Consider the following 17,379-nt stretch of genomic DNA (forward strand, 5'->3'; position numbering starts at 1 on the left):
TTTTAATATTTTTCCTGATCAGGTAAAAACGAGAAATTTTTTAATAATAACGAGATAAAAATTACCTACATGAGTAGCGTTTGTTGTTATCATAGCATAGTAAATTTAAGTGATCTATTAATACTTTATCCTTACTTTTAACCGTAAAGAAATTTTAATAGCTTTATCCCTAAAGCTGTTTTCAGATAACATTGCAATTTATGCTATAAAGATCATCTTACATTGATGGCTAAATTATTTTATGATACACAGTGCTTGGACCTGAAACCAGAAATGGAAGTGGAGCATAGTTCTAGCGGGAAGACCAGCAGGTGTACATAATCACATCATTAGCTGGGTAACTCCTAGCCAATCGCACGTAAGCCAATGCATTATAAGTCCGCTCACAATCTATCACATTGCTGTTTCGGTGTGCTAACACTGCAACCTCCACCTCCCCACCACCACAGGTTGAGCCCTGTCCCGCAGGGGGGTAGGCTCCTCGCCCCTGCCTCCAGGACATGACGGTTCTGGTTACAACTCCCTCGGACTGCCGGACGGGGCCTACGCCAAAGAGAGAGACATCACCTCCCGTTTTACATCTATCAAATAATGGCATCTCAAACTTCACTCAAGCCTGCGTGTCTTCCCGATAGAACATCAATGATTGAATGAAGTGTCTTAATAGTTACAACTGTAGTTTTCAACCAAAGGAGTGGTTACTGTAGAGTCAAGTCATTTTTATTTGTATAGTGCTTTTCACAACACAAATTGTTTCAAAGCTAAAAAAAGAAGAAGCTGTAATGTCTTAGTGTCTTCATTCTGTATCAGTTTGATAAAAAAAGAGCCCACTATAATGATAAAATCGAGTGTCACACTAAATGCATTTTACCCGGGCCACTCTTATAATTCCCTAAGAAACTGAGCATCAATACTTCTGAAACCTGTTCTTCCTAAAGCCATAATTGTTTCCCTCATTAAATAAATGTTCAATAACTTTAATACATGTTTAGACTAGATGACATGCAATTTCCACGCTTGCCAGCATTTCACATTATTTTTGTGTTGATGAGACATACTCCTGGACATATTGATGAAAGTTTCATCTGTATTTCAGCACATTTGTATAAGACAGCTCCCATCAGAGCCGTCCATAGGGCAGTGCAACTGGTGCGGTCGCACCAGGCCCCGCTCTTAAGTGGGGCACCATGGCAATCAGTTCTATCTCCCCCATCTCTCGAAACCGGTGCGGGCCCCTTGGAGATTGCTATCGCGGGGTGCCCCTACAAATATAAGGATAACCATTTGAATCCTTTGAATGGATGCATTTGTGAGAAAATCAGGACTGTGTTTGAGAACATTGTGCCAAAAGTCATGTGACTCACAAGTGGTATGTAATTGTTCACGTCAGATTTTGTGCAACAATCCTGTAGAATTTGTAGAATATATTGTACTTATTTGTGAAATATGATGTAGGCTCATATGAAACATATATGTTTAATATATGTATTTGTAAAACACTGTGCATTTGTTTGTTAAGCCAGTGGTACAGGACAACTAGTCTTCATTTTCTGTCTTTCTGACTTCCTTTTATATTTGCAAATCGCTTTCTGTTTTTTTGAGAGTCGAGTTTTCCTTTGCGAAGCAGATTGTGTTTGTTTGCAAAACATACTATTTCTTTGTTTACTTTTGGCAGAAATCTGTCTCCATAGAACTATTCCTTTAACTTGTATTGAACCCAAACATTCCTTTAACTGGTAAGCTGCGAGTAATAGGCTTGTATGCCATAATGACTGATGGAACACTTACTGAGGATAAAATAAAAGAGAGCAACAAATCAAATTCATTTGTTTAATTCACATTATAATTGAGAACAAAAAAGTAAAGTTTTACAAAAAAGTAAAAAGCACAATTGGTAAAAAATCAAATGCAGGTTTATATTAAATGTTAAACTTGAGGCTTAGATTAAATGAATAGTCAACAAATAGGTGTCCTATGTTCAATTCAATTAATTTTGTAGTTATACAATCCAGTTGCGCAATGATCTTGACATCTAGGTGCATACCTAGTTAGGTAAAGTTGTTACCAATGATTGACTGTCATCTGAAAAGCTAAAAGCAATGAAATATGGCAGCATGTAGCACCACCAACAGTATTGTTCATGTCTTGCATTAGGTGTTAATGCAAGTCTTTCTTATGCCATCGGCATTAACTGTGTAGAGTTGATGGACATCTTTCAACAATCCAGCAAACTGCTCCTCCTGTTAACAAATGCACAAATGCAAGTGTTAACTTAGCCATAACAGATACACAAGCCTGAATGAATCATATGCACTTGTAAAACTGGGCAGAGGAGAAAACCAAATCACTTACCAAAACATTCATACGTTCTACTGCAGCCACAGCCACATTCAGCTTTCTTTCATCTTCCTCCCTCTCCTCTTCAATGACGCCCAGTCTAGACAAACAAACAGGAGTAAAATACAAATTTACAAATTTGTACAATGTTCTTCTTTCAACATTAAAAAAATTTCTTTTTTTCTTTACCTGAAAGTTGTGCTTGCCAGCTGTTCCTCACGGATGGTTAACATATTACGAAGTTCCTGAGCCTGTGCTTGTAGCTGTGTACTCTGTTTCTGGCTCTGAACTATGAAGTCTTCTAACCGCTTGGCCATCTCCAATTCACGCTCAGTCACCTGTTCCACGCCTAAACGCAACTCGGCCAACTCTTGCGCATGCTATGGGACACCAAATCTTTGTCAACGAACAGTACTGTGGCATTTTATTACACCATTTCCTCTGAGTATTTTCTGACCAAACCTCAAAGTAGAGGAAGAAGATTTATGTAAACCAGTCTGGTTACACATAGACCTTTACAAGAGGCTGTCAAAAAGTGAATTAATGTGTATTACCATGCTTTGTTATACGCATATATTATAAACTTGACGGAAATTAAGCCAGTTGCTTCTAATGAATAGAACTCACCCTGTCCAATAAGTTTGTCTGCTCTTGTTCTTGCCCTGTCATTTGATATGGCTCCTTGTTGATGTTGTTTACAATCCAGGGAACTGGTGCTGGCAGAGCTTTGTGTTTTATGCCCTGTACACAAAGACGAGAAAATGTGCATTAAATCAAATATTTATCTGAAGCCGACTCATTGGCCAACATGTCTGGTGAATTTTAACCAAGTTAACTCACATTCCAAGGGGATGAAATTGACAACTCCCGATCAGCTCCTTGATCCTGGTTGCAGTCCTGGGACTGTGCAGGGAGCTCTTCATTGCTTGCCTGCCTCTTTATTAGTTGACGCTGATTTCGTGCTGGTCTGTTGGGGACACTGAAAGCCCGCTGTAACTGCTTTTGCTGACGCTCTTTGCCTTGGCTGGGCTTTGAATCTACTGGAAGCTGCTGCATGGAGATATGTAAGGGACTGTACTTGGGCAGGTCTCTTGGTGGTACATACATTGGCTTTAGTGTTCCAGGAATGCTGTTTTAGCAAGAATGGAGACACAGGTGAGAGCGTGTGTTCATAATTTGAAATCTTGTTGCTGTTAAGCAACAGAACTTTGAACAAACAGGTAAAATTGGTCAAGCTAATTGCTTGATCCAGCTTCTCTTGGAGTAACCTCACCTGCTAACCGGGATCCGTTGAGCATCTTGGCCTAGGAATTCTGTGATGTGGTTCAGGATCGAAGGCAAAGGATGCAGGTTGTTTATTGTGTCCTACAGACAATATATTTTTTAAGCATGATTATGTTGTTTAATGCACAAGATGTGATATTTTTTGAGGAAAAATGACAGTTATTTCATAATGGCCTAATCTGAGATGAAAGTAAAGATGATCTCAGCTGTTTTGGAGGGTAGGAATATTTTTTTACCTGTTTCATTGCAGAGATAATGTCGATCAGTAGATTGTGAAGGATCGCTAGACGAAGGGGCAAGTCTACATAGCCATCAAATCGAGCCATGGCCATTTCACTTTCTGAATCAGACACCCTCTGTAAGAATCCTCGCATCGTGTCCCAGTGTTGTTCTAGAAACTCATTCATAAAGAGCATGTACGCTTCCTTTTCACCAAACCTATAAGGTGGACCATATGGTGAAGACAAAATATGGTTCTTATTACATGAGAACTAGCCTTACAAAAACTTAAATCCTTGTGGATATGTTATAAATTAATAAAACTTAATTTTGTAGTCCTCATGCATGTCAACAAGACACAGGTGTGTATGGTACTGTGCATGGTAATCGAAATGCGAAGCATTAAAACATGTCTATACATTTTGCTTTAGGGACAGACTTACAAGGTGAAGTTTGCAAGGTTCTGAATGACCTTGGCTGTCAAAGTGAGAGTACGAAGAATTTTTGGCTCTGGATAGGGTTGAGTGAGGCCAAAGAGTGAAGGACTGAGAATGGCTGGGCATAGGAATCGAAGAAACAGAGATGCTGATATGAGACGGTGTCCGATTTCTGTCTGACCTCGTTCCTCGCACTCTGATACCCAACTGGAGAAAATCTCATTCAGCTCTGCAGGGAACGAACTGTTCATAGAGGGGAAATTGAAAAATACAATCAAATCGCACAATTTTCCCAAATGTCAAAAATATTCAGAGTGTGTTAGCTTAGGTTTATCTTACTCCTGCATGTTAGTGATTCTCTTTACAACATCCCCACATGTCTCTTTTAGATGCCTCTGGTTGATCGGTAAATCAGAGGCAGAACATTTCAGTGGGTCAACCTCACAGCTCTCAATTCCACTGTACAGTCTGGCTATAAAGTCCCCTGTGGGTGAACACGATGAAACAGAAGATTACAGGTAAAGAAAATTATACATGCCGTTTTATAACAGCTGAGATACAGTATAATGTTCCTTACCAAGTGTGTCAATGAGATACTTTTGGCCCACTAATTTCATGTATTCATCAATAGCCTTTGTGGCCAATGTATTCTCTCTGAAAATCAAAGCCTCATTTTCTCCCAAGCGCTGAACTTCTGCACTGCCAAGATCAATCAAGAACTCCTGTACATATAAGAAAATTTAGAAATCAGAAGAGGGCTATCTGTATTTTCAACAATGAATGGCATTTTCATTCACCTTGGCTTTCCCAATGCTCTGGAGCACATGAACAAGTGCCACTGCTAGTTCTTCTTTGTCCCGCACATTAAGGAGGGGTTCCAGGCTGCTGCACATACCCACATAGTCCACTGTGACATACTCTGCAAATTCCTTATACCTCTCGATAGGCAGAACCTTCAGGTTTTGGAATCTGGCCTTGACACGTAGTGAAGCCTGTGATCCAACTTGGTCCTTCACTGTACTTGCTCCTGGGGACTTATAGGGAATGATGGGATACCACTTCTCCTGGTAGGCCCGTCCTTTTATGTCTGCCAGAGCAAGAGCCACACATCCCAGAGGATGCATGATAGAGTCATCCCGGGAATGATGCTTCTTCTTGGGATCCTCATCTTTAAAGAGATGCAGGGTGATCTGGGTGACAGGGGGCAAGTTTTCAAGCTCAAACAATTCACCCCAAAATAGCTGGCAACCACCTCCAGCACCACCACCATGGCCCGCACCAGCTGCTCCAGATCCTCCGTCACCTGCTTGGCTGGAGCGCTGGGTGGATTTTCCCACAGCCCGGCTACTAGTTCGAGCAAACAATGTCCCATCAAGGTGGAGCTCACAGTAATATCGCTTCTTAGGCAGAAGGTCTTTTGCTTCGTTAACCCAAAGGCTCAGAGAGTTCTCTGTGCGCTCACAGTTGTCCTGAATAGGAAGCAATAAATGCAAGACAATATAAAACCAATTCAGAGATTTATTTCTTACTAACACACAAATAATTACACATTTTGATGGACTTTTAAGTTGAATAATATTTGTACCTTGTTTGGATGAGCAGCACGACGCAAGTCTTCAATCCAGCGGTCTCTTTCTGCAGCTGAACTGCACCCAAAGCAGTGGTTATTTTCTGAGTTTATGACCTTTCATGAATTGGACAAAGAGGTACCCAGAAAAGAGGCAGCTGTTTAAGATTAGGGTTTCAGATAAAGACAATTGCCATGGTTTAACTGGTTACACTATAAAATAGAGGCAACAGCAAAATCTACCTGAAAACAGTACTTCTCTCCTAGAATCGAGCTATGGACTGGCCTGATGACTGTGGTCTGGTCTGCACTAAGATCCAGGCTTTTTGCAGCACTGACGGGAATAGATAAAGATTCCCTGGAACCATACCTTGGTAGAGAGTGAGAAACAATGGGAAATGTAACTGAGTAGCATAACAAGTCATCAGATGAAATTTGCTTGTTCTGAGAGAGATTAGACTGTGCTTCTGATGGAATTGTGGTGAAATTATAGTATCAAAGTATTATGAAAATATTGCCCCACCTTCCAGCACTACTAAGTCCTGCAGTATTGAGCTGGGTGTTGCTTTTTCGTCTATCCTCAACCTGAAAGCGCCGTTTGATTAAGTGCTGGCAGCATAAAAGAAGAGAGAATGAGATAAAGGGAGTGGCAAGGAAAGAATGGGGTTGAAGAAAGAAACTGATTATTTAAGATTTAAATAGACATATTTATACATGCATTTAATTAACATGAGCAAGAGTTTCAGATTTGTACTGATGTTTGAGGCCCACTAATATTTACTCACTTTGACACCGCCATCTTGCCCTTTTAATTTGCTACCACTTGAGGGGACCACAGGATCAGGGTTTAACTCTACAGAGAGAAATGGAACACTTTCTGTAGTTGATGATCACTTTTTGATACCCAAATATTCCTCTTTAAAATAAAGCTGCTCCCCAAATTGCAGACTTCTGCACTATTTCTCATCATTTTGTAGTGTACATACTGTTCACACTGAAAAATGCTGTACTTTGTCAACCGTAAAACGGAGTGTGGAATGTTGGACACTTCATGCACACAGTTGTCGTGACTTGTACTGCATAGCGGAAGGAGTGGGGTTAACTAGCCTTAAATTGGCCTGACAAAACAACTGTAATCAATGCAAATATGGCAACTACCAAAAATTATGTGAAGACAGCACTTGACAAATGTGAGTTGAATGCTTTACTATCACCCCACACTGTGTTAATATGTTTTATTTGAGATACAAGCGTTGGACTGAGGTTTGCTAACAATCTAAAGCTAGCAGCAACATATGATGTTGCATTCTTCTACTGAAAAGTGTCAAATGCATCCATGTAGTTTAAAAATGTAAGTGTTCCATTTGAGATGATACTACCCTTTAAATAGTGCATAGTGTATAGTGCATCATTTGAGACACAGCTTAAAATAAACTCAAGACAGTATTTGATTGCCATGCAGTTTGCTGAGAAACTTACAAAGTGGAACCCATACTTTCTTTCAAGAACTCTATAGACAGTTCCTAGTGTACACAATAGGATATTGTGGACCCTGAAAAGGTGGTGGTCTGTTCTTTTGTTAAACAGATATCCATAATGCTGTTGTTGACCATTTATGCTTTTATGACAATGTGCATACTGTAAATCTTCCTGTTTATTTCGGTCTGATGGGATGATTCATCTCAAGGCAATAGCAGATTCTGTGTGCCATGACAGGAAGCATAGTAATTTCCTTCTTCCAATTGCAGATCAGATTAATTATGTACAGTTTAACTGAAAATATAACTGTGAAGTTATGTAGTTGAGTTTTGTTAATACAGCACAGAATGGAAATCTCATCTAGGGGCGGACTTAGCACTAGGCAAAGGTTGACAACCGCCTAGGGCACCAGAAGCCAAGGGCCCCCTAAAAATACAAATAATATGCTTTATTATTATCAGTAATGCTAAATAACGTGTGCTGAAATTTTAGATATCACTGTTACAATGCTGATAGGATTGATATCGTTATTATTTTCAGCACCATCAATTCAAGCAACCCCCTCCCCCCTCAGATCAGTCTGTAATGGAATATTCCAAGGTTTTATGCATCTCCACAAGTTCATAAAAAGGTGAAAGTGAGCCAAACCGCTCGGACAGTTTTGTGTGATTTCACCGTATACTCTGTTGCAAGTGACAAGCTAAGCTACATTGTTGCTAGTTGAGTTTGAATTGAATTTGTGGAGAGAAAAATATTAAACGGATTCAAGGCTTCCTAAGGTAACACTGGCTTTCCAAATGGATCAGATTGCTGGACAGCCTGCACTGCCACCCACCACTGCTTCCATGAGTACAGCACTCACTATAGTCACTAATACACATTGCTGATGATGTTTAAAATCTGGGTATTGACATTCATAAATAAGAAAACTTTTCTCAAACTGTTGACTCATTTTCGCCTTATTTAGCAGCTTAAATCTAGCTAACTTTATGTTTTAAAATTTTAAAGTTGATCAAAGCCTTCTGGAAACATGCAAAGTCAACTTTTAGTCTATTAATTTGAAAATAGTTAATTCAGTAAATTATAATCACCCTTTGCTATATTGAAAGCTCTACATACAACCTATTATAATGATGTTTTACACTGTGAATTTATTTATTTTTTTTATGTACAGAAATTTCAAATCAGATGATTGAAACACCCCCAAAAAGTTATCATTCAAGAGTTTACCACTGTGAAATATCACCATTTCTTCTAATAACACTTATTAAGCATTTGGGCACTGAAGACACAAGTTTGTTAAGTTTAGAAAGTGGAATTTCCCACCATTCATCCATTATGTAGTTCATTAGCTGCACAATTGTATGTGGTCTTTGTTGCTGGATGGTGTGCTTAAAAAAATTTAAATGTGGACTCTTCGGATCAAAAAAATGGTTCCACTGTTCTCGGCAGTGCTTCTGGACAGTGTTGATGTATGGCTTCTGCTTTGCTTAGTAAAGTCTTAATGTGCATCTATGGATGCAGCGATGAATGGTGTTGACTAACAAAGGTTTACTAAAGTAATCCCAAGCCCATGTTCATGATATCCAATACAGATGAATGACATTTTTTAAGATAGTTACCTCCTTTTCATACTGAGATTTAACCAGATTCTTTGAATCTTTTAACTATATTGTGCACTGTAGAGGGTGAAATGTCTTTGGTGAACATCGTTCTCAAAGTGCTGGATTATTTGCTGAAGCATCTGTTGGCAAATTGACAAATCTTGAACGATCCTTGCTCTTAAAGGATTAGGCTGTTTTTGGAGGCTCCTTATATACTATGACACGATTGCCTCACCTGTTTAAAATCTCCTGTTTCACATTGCCTTGTTATTTTAACTCATCAAATAATTATTAGTCTTAAACTGCCCTGTCTCTACTTTTTGGGAGCGTGTTGCAATCATCTGATTTGAAATAACTGTACATTCAAAAAATAAAAATAAAATAAAATTCACATGGTACAAATCATAGTATGTGCAGTTGTGTTGCTGTCAAAATAGCAAAGCGTGAATATGATTTACAATCCCTCCTTTCTGTTTTTATTAGCATTTTTCATACTGTCCCAACTTTTTCCCAATGTATATATATATACATTTCTCTTACAGAATCTTTAAGAGAAAACCGACGTAAATGTGTGTCATTAAAGAGGGCCCTCCCTGTACTTAGGGCCCCCAAATTACTAAATCTGCCTGATCTCATCTATCAAATTTTTTTTTTTGACTCGATCATCGAAAGTACCTTTATGAAAGTTAGAAGATTAGTAAAGATAATTTGCATCATGCAGAGGATGTGGTTCAGAATTTTGTACCAAATCCAGTGTGAAAGCCATCTACTTGATTATCAGGGTTTGGCATATAGATGCTTAAATGTTAAGTAAATAAATCACAAAAAAAGAAGAAACAAAAAATAGCTATGCAAATGCAATGGTGAGTCATATTATTACATTTACTAAATGTGTCAGCTGTAAAATAAGTCTGGAAGTTTGCACTTTGAGATGAAAAGCAACAGCACACAACTGCCAAAAAATTATAATTTGAAAAAATAATTATCTGCCTAAATCACTGGTCTATTGGTTACAAAAACTGCTAAATGATATACGTTAAATGTCTCAAAAATAAATACAACCTCTCACAAATATGGACAGACCACATTTGCATAGAGGAACAATGTTTAAAACTATGTGATATTTATAGACAGACACTTCATCAGATAGTCTTTTTCATCTTTGTCCATTATTGGACAGGATGGTCTTTGCAGTCAATGACTATACAACATTTACAGGACCAGGAATATTTTGCGTATCTCTATTTCATCAAAATTTTGTCATATACCAAGATGGTTATACCCACATACTGTATGTACTTCTTAAAGGTATATGAACATTCTGTTATAATTTACGTCACTTACCATTATTTTTGGCTAAACTATCACTGTGGCAGGGCGGAGGGCGGGGCCGGGTCGCGATCCTACACACCCGGCCCCGCCCTCCGCCCTGCCACAATCACTTTAACAAAATCAAGTGTGGTTCCATAAACACTAGAAGTTAGATGTCTTCTCCATGGTCTTCACAATTATTACCAAATCTAAATGTCTTCCAACCAAATACAGATCAAGTTTTGTATGATGGAATGTAGTGATGGCAATTGATGTCCCTGCCACTTATAAATGTATAAATGTATTCATTGGGCTTTTCTGTTATTTTGTCCACCCTCTTCATATCGAGTGTACCAGCAAAAGACTGCAAGTTCAATAAACTGTATTGCATTTAAAAACAGTACTCATAATTAATATTTGTCAACTGAATTAGCTTTATTAGAAGGTTAGCATCTCATATGCATTATACTCTCCAACAAAATCATTTAATTCAATAATTTAAGATGTTAACGTTTATAGAATAAATAATTTTGCTCACCTAGTGCCCCTCCACAAACAATCCATCGCCTGAAACCCATGCTGGAAAATTACTTAGAAACAGCTTTTATTCCTTTCAAAAGATTAGACTCTTAATCGCCCTTTCATGACCTTTTTCTTTTAATGTGAGTGTCCTGCATGCTTGTGCAAACTAGACAGCACACCCCATAAGCTTCATTCGTTCTCTGCTATGAAACACCCATTTACGATGCTATCTTCCAAAACTCAAAGGAAGCTATTAAACAAGCATGCGTACGCAGAACCACGTCAGCCATTTCCTCTGTGAATATGTTATCTAGCATCACTACAGTCATTGACAGGCATCCATTGGCTAGAGAGACAGATTATACCTCTCATCTCTCAAAGCCATCTCCAACTTGTAAATTGTCAGAATTCAGAGGGCTGTAACTTCAGTGCCATGTACTGCAATCCCCCAATGATCTTAAACATTTGTGCTTGCTTGTTTTTAGTGTGCTTAAATATATCTTAGCTTTTATTATTGTAAAACATGCTGAATCATACATCTTGTTAAATGTCAAGACCCCAACTCTGTTAATTCAGTAAAGATCAATGACAGTAAGTAGACAGATAGTGATACTTACCAGTGTGACTTCCACTGATGTTCTGAAGACTTAGGCTGGAGAGGCAACTGCTGGCCCGGTTTCGTACCCGCATCATAGGCTGAGATAATGTCAAAGATTAAACAATTATGCTTTTTACTGGCTGCATATGCTCACCTAAATGAAGTAAAATTTCTAAACAATCTGGGCCGGCTCTGGACTGACTGTGATACATCTACTACCTTAATATGAATTATTCGCTTAAAGAGATAGTTCACCCAAAAATGAAAATTCTCTCATCATTTACTCACCCTCATGCATTCCCAGATGTGTATGAGTTTCTTCCTTCAGCAGAACACAAACAAATATTTTTAGAAGAATATCTCAGCTCTGTTGGTCCATACAATGCAAATGAACAGTGACAGAACTCAGAAGGTCCAAAAAGCACATAAATGCAGCATGAAAGTAAGCCATACAACTCCAGTGGTTAAATCCATTTCTTCTGAAGTGATATGATAGGTGTGGGTGAGAAACAGATCAATATTTAAGTCCCTTTTTCCTATCAATCTCCACTTTTCACCAGTCCCAACTGTCCCAAGGTGGCTGAATGTGGAAGTGAAAGTGTAGATTTTCTGTAAGGACTTAAATAGTTATCTGTTGTGATAATAAGATGAGATAATGCATTTAGGAAATGTTGTTGTGTTATAGCTTTTTCCTAAATGAGATCCTAACTGAAATTGCCATTGTAATAAAGCAAATAAGACATAGATTCCAAAGTTTGGATGTTTCTGTAATATGCCCCCTAGTCACCATTCACTTACATTGTGAGGACCTACAGAGCTGAAATATTCTTCTAAAAATCTTAATTTGTGATCTGCAGAAGAAAGAAAGTCATACACATCTGGGATGGCAAGTAAATGATAAGAGAATAAAAATGTTTGTGTGAACTATCCCTTTAAGTATAATGTTTCATCTGTTAGCACCGTTGAAAGTGTGTCCATTACCTCTTCCTCACGCGGGATAAAGATCTGTCCATCTTGAAGAAAACAGTTGCTAATGTCCCAAACGGAAACGTCTTGTTGGGGGGCCCAGGTGAGCCGAACAGGCTCTTGGACTGCATTCTCAGACTCACACTTCCCTTTGTCTTCTCATAAAATAAAAATGATAAAAAAACAACATTTCAGTTAAAATTACCTACTGCAGAAGTTGCAAAGATACAATACTCATTGCCATAAGTGTCCAAAAGTTTTGCTTTTATTATTCCCATTGTATCTGATGATTCTCATAATGGAAAATTATCATTCAAAAATGATCTCATCACACTATTACAGTAAAAAAGGATGTTGCACAAAGATACTTTAAATTAAAATAAGAGAAAATATATATATATTTTTTTTTTGTCATGTTGTGGTAATGAGAATATCATAATGACAATCTTTTTTTTTTTAATTGGGGGGTAAATTGTGTGTAACTGTCATGAAAATAATGCAAAAAAAGAACCCCCCCCAAAAAACCTTAATGGCCCTAAAACTAAGCATGATTTTCTATATGCAAAATCTAATTTCTTACTTGTTCTTTTTGATTTTGGAGTAAAATAGGACCAGGTCATTTACTTAACTGGTTTTGTGAGAATCACCCAAATATCACACTTTAAAGGCATCAAAAAGCAATTGCAATCCAATTCATATGCCAATTTAATAAGTTAATATAATAATAGTGTAATGTAGCCAGCAGGTAGGTAGCTGTGCATGGTGTAAACCTCACTCCCCTGGCCTCAAGTAGCACACTAGCGATTGATGCTAGTGGGTATATCCTTTAGCCTCCTTGTTAGCGCGCCTGCCTCCCATGCCAGAGACCCCGGTTCGAATCCCACTCAGAGTGGGTTGAAGGAAGGAATATTACCTTTTTTTGGTGTACTTTCCGCCTACCCAAATCTAAAGTCTCCCCATACCCATATACAGTGCTATAAATGCAAAATCCCAGTGTAATTTTACAGAAAGCCCTTTGTCATTACATAAAACACTGTTGAAAGTGGTAAATATGCGCTCTGGTGTCTGGTGAGACAGCGTCTGTGTGTTTTGGGCACGTAACCTACCCAGTGATCACTTCACAGTCAGGATGCAATATCACAGCCCCTGATTGGTCTATTTGATCTTGAGAGACATTGCCGGAAAGCAGAGGGTCTAAGCTTTACGGCAATATATGCTTTATCCGGATCGGATGTTTACATATTTTCCTGGATTGTTGAATATCATATAACATTACTTTGTGGTTTTCTGCACTCGAGGGATTACTTGGGCACACAACCACAGAAAACACTGAAAAACGGCTCATTTTGCAGAGAATAACCTAAGGTAAAGGATTATGTAGCATTTGTGGCTAACTGTGCTGTCTAGTCGCGAGTAGCACGGCAAATATTCAATAATTTCACTTGTATGATTGTATACTTCATGATTCATTCGAAGTGTATTAGATATGTGATTATACCTCAATAAAAAGACTTATTGGAACTTCTTACTGGCAATGAGAGCTTTCATTTGATACATGGTTTGTACATGTGCGTCATATTTGAGCGATATGAGACATATGTATTCAAAAGCATACATAATTATGACCACGACTTTTGATGGGCGGAACTATGTAATTTATTGTAAATAAGTTACTTAGTGTAAAACAAATGCCAAAGTGATGCATATCTCAAGAAAGTAGACATTCTAAGCTTTCAAGTGGTACTAGATATGAGCTCATAACTCCTCCGCATACATTTAAAATTGGAAGTACATTATTACTGACGTAATTTTAAATCCCGGAACCGGGATCGTGGATTTTAACTGGTTAAAAAATATCTCTATAGGGCATTTTACACCAGGCACAAAGGCAGTAACTCATTGGAGAAATAAAATCATTGCTCTTTTCTCTAAAATTGCAACCATGTATTTGTTGTAAAGTCTATGTTAGTGTGACAAGGTGTAGGGCGGGGCCGGGTGGTGATTCTGCACACCCGGTCCCCTATCAGGCTAATTAAGCCTCAGAGAGGGATAAAGGCCGACTGCGGATGGTGGTGCGACAGAGAGAGATCGTTTACGGGAAGCTGACCATCATGTGTGTTGATGTTTGTGTCTTTTGTTTAAGTTGTTCATTAAAATATTATTTATATTGTCAAGCAGGTTCTCACCTCCTCATTCCATTGAATACCTTTACACTGGTGCCGAAGACCAGGGAAGGAAGAGGGATATGCCATAGTAGAGTTCTCGCCACTACCATCCACCCCAATGGAGCAGCCCCGACCGTGAGGGGAGAAGGGGCTTGCTGCCGACCGGCTGGAGCGGGGGAGACCCCTTCTGTTCCCCGAAAATGCACCGGGGCATTCTGTCCACCAAGGGCTGGAGGTCTGCCTCCGATCCGCCCGGGGAGGCGTGGCTGTCATCCGTTAGAGGGTGGAGGAGTGGCCGAGGACCAAGCTACGGCGTATCGGAGAACTGGCGAGTAAGGTTTTTTTTTTTAATCTCTCTCTCTCTCTCTCTCTCTCTCTCTCTCTCTCTCTCTCACTGCTGCTCCGCATTGGCCTTTTCCCTCTCTTTTAAATTTTACAGTGTTTTTTGGGGGGTACTACACTGTTACAGGAAGTACCCCCCCATTCTAATTATTTCTGTTATATATCCCTCCCCGTCCCCTCCTAGATTCTGGAAGGCAGGGATGACCTGCCGGCAGACAGGGCTTAGGGCACGAGGGAAAGAGGGGGGGAGGGGGGTGTACGTCATGCCAGAGAGAATGAGGGAGGAATGTGACAGGGCGGAGGTGCGGGGCCTGGTTGTGATTCTGCACACCTGGTCCCTTATCAGGCTAATTACAGTAAGCCTCCGAGAGGGATAAAGGCCAACTGCGGATGGTGGTGCGACAGAGAGAGATCGTTTACGGGCAGCTGACCGTCATGTGTGTTGATGTTTGTGTCTTTTGGTTAAGTTGTTCATTAAAATATTATTGATATTGTCAAGCCAGATCTCGCCTCCTCCTTTCCATTGAATCCCTTTACAGTTAGTTATCTTCTGGAATCATTATTACGTTGTTTACTGCCCAATTACACATATCATGTTGTTGAAATCCTAATCTTTATTGCCAGTTAGTGGCAAGTGATCTGAATGTACAATCTCTTAGAAAGTAGGTTTACACTGTCCATGTGTAGAGGTCCTATTTAGATTTTAAAAATACCTTTATATCAATTGAAAGGTTTTAGCTTCTTTGCAACATAGTAGCTTGTGTTTTGTGTTTAACATTTTATATAAAGCTCTTACCATGATCTACAATGGTGGTACTCTGCAGACGAGGCCTCTTGAATTTCTGTGAGACCGTTTGTAGATACTTCCTTATTTTACCCTTCTGTGTTGTGTCCTGGACGCTGGACCCTGATGCTGAAGAAGAGGACAAGACCGAAGACAGGAGGGACCCTGGTGGCTCAGAAAGAGCTCTGCGGAAAGGATTTTTCCTTGAAGTCGTAGGCTTGTCTGGTTTTGAGGGGCTGTCAGCCCCTCGAGGTGCAGTCGAGCACTTTTCTCCAGCATCTTCACTCAGAGCTTTGCGCCAACTCTGCATTTTACTCCATTTGTTTGAAGCTCCTTTCTCTAGCCTCTCAATAGTCCCCTGTCCAACCGCCTCGGTCTTGGCCCCTGTGTGCCACTTGTAAGTGTTTAGTAGCGTACCATCCTCTGGTTGTCGGGGCTCTTCCTCAACTGGACTGTTCTGCTCGGGGGACTGTTCCACCTCTTCTTCAATCTGTGAAGTTGGCTGCTCAGCACTCGGTTCCTTGTTTGTACCCATCTCAATTTTACGCTTGTGTCAATTCTTAGCAAGTATTCAGGGTTTTGGATGCTTTTTGTGGAACGTAAAGGCTGTCTTTTGTTGCATAAAGTTCCCTCTGCACTTACCAGTTGTAGAGGCATTCAAAAATATTTAGCATCTCTCCACGTCTTCAAGTACCGTCTGTGTGTCCCCAAAGCTCCAGACCTCATCCTCCACTCACATTGCCTTTTGGCTACTTCCTCAGACAGTTTTACGCATCATCGATTTCAAAATTCTATCAGTTCACTAAGTTCCTGTCTATCGAATGTAATGCATTTCTTGTCCTAAATCATCTAGTGTTCTACTGTTGAAAAGTGTACAGTCCAAATATTCCTTTTTTGGCTTTGTTAAATTGGTACAATCAAAAATCATGCAAGATGTAGTGCTTTGTGGTCCTCAACTCTAGTAGTTGTAAGGTTTTTTTATTTGTCATTCAACATTCAGGAAACCAGTCACTATATGGGTGGGGAAATCAGGTTGAAATATACAGGTTGTATGAAGGCATGATGGGTGTAGATATTTCCCACGTTGACTCAACAAACCCTGAAATTTTTATGCTATGTTCTTGTTCTTTTTTTATAGTCTTCTTATTCTGGTTTAATATAAGGGCATTCTTAGAAAAGATTTGAAATCTTTCATTTGATCTTTTTTTTTTATCTGATTTTTATATATTTTCCATCCGTACACACTACATTTAAGTTTGAAATCAACTGTTATGGTTGTGGCTTGTAAACATGCTTATGATTATCATGGCAATAAAACATTATCAAAACTAGATTTTGCTAATAAAATGGAGCAAAATATCTGCTTGTTTTGTTCAATGACGGTTAAATTTCCTGTCACACCAGCAAGGCTTCCTGTCTTACTCTGGGTCCTGCTAAGAAAACCGCTTCCTGTTGTGTTGAAGACTCATAGTAAATTAGTCAATCTTTGTTTCAAACTAAACAGCCACATGTGAAAAATAACATGCAAAATATGAGATATCATACTTTTTAATTTTGTACATGTAATTTCCTTTCACACTGACAATAACAATTCATAACATACTCTCATTTATTTAACCAAAATATGAATCTGTTTCAGACCTGTTAAATACTGATAACTTTGTTTTAATGCCAACCAAGTTACTTTTAAATTCTAGGAATATTTTCATATTGATTAACTGTTAAATGCATAATTCGGATCTTTAATGACCTGGGACCTCATTC

The 17,379-nt window shown here is 39.0% G+C and overlaps 1 protein-coding gene across 2 annotated transcripts; it reads right to left on the reverse strand.

Moving 5' to 3' along the window:
* Nucleotides 1-1,875: 1,875 nt before the first annotated feature.
* Nucleotides 1,876-16,571, reverse strand: LOC127653946 (disabled homolog 2-interacting protein-like). 2 transcript variants are annotated; one of them, XM_052140821.1, is made up of 18 exons: nucleotides 15,628-16,571; nucleotides 12,340-12,482; nucleotides 11,378-11,456; nucleotides 6,630-6,697; nucleotides 6,368-6,453; nucleotides 6,088-6,214; nucleotides 5,863-5,961; nucleotides 5,075-5,746; nucleotides 4,855-4,999; nucleotides 4,617-4,761; nucleotides 4,284-4,520; nucleotides 3,858-4,059; nucleotides 3,611-3,702; nucleotides 3,178-3,466; nucleotides 2,965-3,078; nucleotides 2,527-2,717; nucleotides 2,353-2,437; nucleotides 1,876-2,240 (listed from the first exon to the last, which is right to left on the reverse strand). In XM_052140821.1, the coding sequence occupies exons 1-18, from the start codon at nucleotides 16,148-16,150 to the stop codon at nucleotides 2,151-2,153; spliced, it is 3,387 nt and encodes a 1,128-aa protein (XP_051996781.1). In that variant the 5' UTR covers nucleotides 16,151-16,571; the 3' UTR covers nucleotides 1,876-2,150. The 2 variants fall into 2 exon arrangements, with proteins under 2 accessions (XP_051996781.1, XP_051996782.1); XM_052140822.1 differs by lacking the exons at nucleotides 11,378-11,456; nucleotides 12,340-12,482; nucleotides 15,628-16,571 and adding an exon at nucleotides 10,777-10,936.
* Nucleotides 16,572-17,379: the final 808 nt, after the last annotated feature.

Source organism: Xyrauchen texanus, chromosome 13 (genome assembly GCF_025860055.1).
Source record: "Xyrauchen texanus isolate HMW12.3.18 chromosome 13, RBS_HiC_50CHRs, whole genome shotgun sequence".
NCBI classification, from domain to species: Eukaryota; Metazoa; Chordata; class Actinopteri; order Cypriniformes; family Catostomidae; genus Xyrauchen; species Xyrauchen texanus.